The sequence below is a fragment of the Gopherus evgoodei genome, chromosome 12, assembly GCF_007399415.2.
Source record: "Gopherus evgoodei ecotype Sinaloan lineage chromosome 12, rGopEvg1_v1.p, whole genome shotgun sequence".
In the NCBI taxonomy this organism is placed as follows: domain Eukaryota; kingdom Metazoa; phylum Chordata; order Testudines; family Testudinidae; genus Gopherus; species Gopherus evgoodei.
Window position 1 is genome coordinate 44,104,888 of NC_044333.1, and position 2,693 is coordinate 44,107,580.

The following is a 2,693-nucleotide window of genomic DNA, read 5'->3' on the forward strand; positions in this document are numbered from 1 at the left end:
GGCTGCTTCACTTCTCCCACCTCCCAGGCTTGTGGCACCGAAGCTGATTGGCGCCACAAGCCTAGAGGGCGGGAGAAGTGAAGCAGCAAAGCATGCTTGAAGAGGAGGCGGGGCACAAGGGAGCTGCCGTGGGGGGGGTGCCTCAGGGTGGAGGGGGGGAGCTGCCACTGGTGGGGGCGCACCTCAGGGCAGGGGCTCGGGGATGGGGGAGGGCACAAGGTGGAAGTTTCATCTAGGGCATGAAACATCCTTGCTGGTACCGGCCCTGGGCTTCCCATGGTGTTTGTGAACCCAACAATCTGAATGCACTCTCTCTCTCTCTCTCTCCTCAGGCTCTTAGCCACCATGCTGAAGTCAAACAAGACAATAGTGATAGTGGCCCTGGGAGTTCAGTCAGTTGTTTTCATCTGCTTCCTCGCTCAGCTTCGCAGCAGCTATTCCCCCCAAGAAAAGAAGCCAGCTCAGGTGCACATCCTCATTCTCTCCTCCTGGCGGTCAGGATCTTCCTTCACTGGCCAGCTCTTCAGCCAGCACCCTGATGTCTTCTACCTGATGGAGCCTGCCTGGCATGTGTGGACAGCCATGTACCGGAACAGGGCCAAAGCCTTACAGATGGCAGCACGTGACCTCATCAGGTCTGTCTTTCTGTGTGACATGTCTGTGTTTGATGCCTACATGTCTACACAGAGAAATAAATCTGATTTATTTCAGTGGGAGGCCAGCCGGGCCCTGTGCTCCCCCCCTGCATGTGACCACTTCCAGCGCAACCACATCATTTCCAAAACCGCCTGCAAGACCCTTTGTGGCAAGTACCCATTCAGCAAGGTGGAGGAAGCTTGCAAGACCTATAGCCACACAGTCATCAAGGAGGTCCGGTTCTTTGATCTGACAGTTCTCTATCCCCTTCTCATTGACCCCTCCCTGAATCTCAAAATCATTCACTTGGTTCGTGACCCCAGGGCTGTGTTCCACTCTCGTGAGAAAACATTGACTGCTCTCATGTACGACAGTAACATTGTGGTGGGGCCCCAGAATAACCAAGGGGAGAGGGGGCCCTACAACGTGATGCAGGAAATCTGTAAAAGTCACATCCGGATTTACACTGAAGGCAGCCAGGCCCTTCTCAGCTTCCTCAAAGGCCGCTACATGCTGGTGCGCTATGAAGATATTGTCAGTGATCCCCTGGCAAAGGCTGCACAGATATATAAGTTTGCAGAGCTCCACTTCACACCCAAACTTCAGGTGTGGGTGTACAACATCACTCATGGGAAAGGCCTGGGGACGCAGGCCTTTGACATTGGCTCCAGAGATGCAGTGAATGTGTCCCAGGCCTGGAGGAAGAACCTGCCCTTCCAGAAAATAGCAAAGTTGCAAAATGTGTGCAAAGATGCCATGGACCTATTGGGTTATCGACTAGTGATGTCTGAGGAAGAACAGAAGGATATGGCACTGAACCTGCTATTTACCCAGAGCCTTCTACCCAGTGACACGGAGAACTGAATGCAGAAAATTTGCCTCCTGTTTGTCAGCTGAAGGCTGCAGAATTCAGAACTGTGTGCAAAAGTGAAAATGTGTGTGTGTGCACGCACACATGTATACAGAGTGATAATAGCACCTGAAACAGAGCACAGTTGGAGGCACTGAGATCACTGCTAACTTTCTTCCCTGCCTAACTCTGCTCTGCAGTCTCCACACTAAAGACCCAGCAGCAAAGCAAACCCTGCTTTTTCTGTTTAGATGGGACAGTAATAGGAGAAAACGCAATTGAGAGGGAACAGCACATCCAAGTAACAAGACCCATAAGAGTCAGAAATCTCCCAGAAGGCCAACTTAATTAAACACCAATAAAACCACAATTAGCAGGTGTATTCCTGGAGACCAGATGGCACAATGACTGTCAGACACTCAGGCCCCTACTTGTACAAATTCCATGTAAATCCCAGAGTTTATGCATTTTTACCTAAGGATTTAGTGGATTATCTAGCACTTGAAGTTTTTAAATCAAGCTTAGTGTCTTTTTAGAAGAGATGCTCTAGCTCAATCATAAATTATGGGATTGTTGCAGGAATCACTTGATGAAATTCTCTGTCCTGTATTATGCAGGAAGGCAGCCTGGATGGCCACAATGCTCCCTTCTGGCCTTAAACATCTAGGAATCTATGCAAATATTAAGAGTCCCAGAACAGGTTTAAAACTCAGGTAACCCAAATATCCTTGGTACGCTGAGATAGTTTTTATATCACTGTCAAACTACATGTAACCAGGGCATGGTCCTGCTATCGTGGTGAATTTGCCTGGCTTCTATACTGCCCCAGGCAGAATTGGAGGTGACAGGTTCTGAGTCGCCACCTCAACAATATTTACTGGATGCCTGCTTGAGCTTGAGAACTCCTCTGCCTTGCTCCCATCTGACAGAGCCCTTGTAACCCCGATAAGGCTGGGGCCAGGATCACAGGGGGCTTAACCCCCAGTCTCATCATGGGTTGCTCAGGACTGGGGCTAGGGTCTCCCCACTGTGGGGTACTCTCTCCTCCCCGGCCACTTCCCTGCTCCAGTGATCATTGCACTGAGTTTAAACCATGTACAATTTATTAACCAGCAACTGTAAACCAATCAGGGAAAAATGGAGACGGTGAAAGGATCCAGAAACCAACACAATGGCCAACTACACTTTCTCTGGGGCTAGTCACAGC

The 2,693-nt window shown here is 50.0% G+C and overlaps 1 protein-coding gene across 1 annotated transcript; it reads left to right on the forward strand.

Annotated features, from left to right (window-relative positions):
• The first annotated feature begins 340 nt into the window (after nucleotides 1-340).
• On the forward strand, nucleotides 341-1,903 carry CHST4 (carbohydrate sulfotransferase 4). The gene has a single exon (XM_030581866.1). The coding sequence runs from the start codon at nucleotides 346-348 to the stop codon at nucleotides 1,498-1,500; it is 1,155 nt and encodes a 384-aa protein (XP_030437726.1). The 5' UTR covers nucleotides 341-345; the 3' UTR covers nucleotides 1,501-1,903.
• Nucleotides 1,904-2,693: the final 790 nt, after the last annotated feature.

What these genes read in the sequence shown, in the direction of transcription:
- CHST4 (XM_030581866.1), top strand. Translation starts at nt 346, where the DNA reads ATGCTGAAGTCAAACAAGACAATAGTGATAGTGGCCCTGGGAGTTCAG.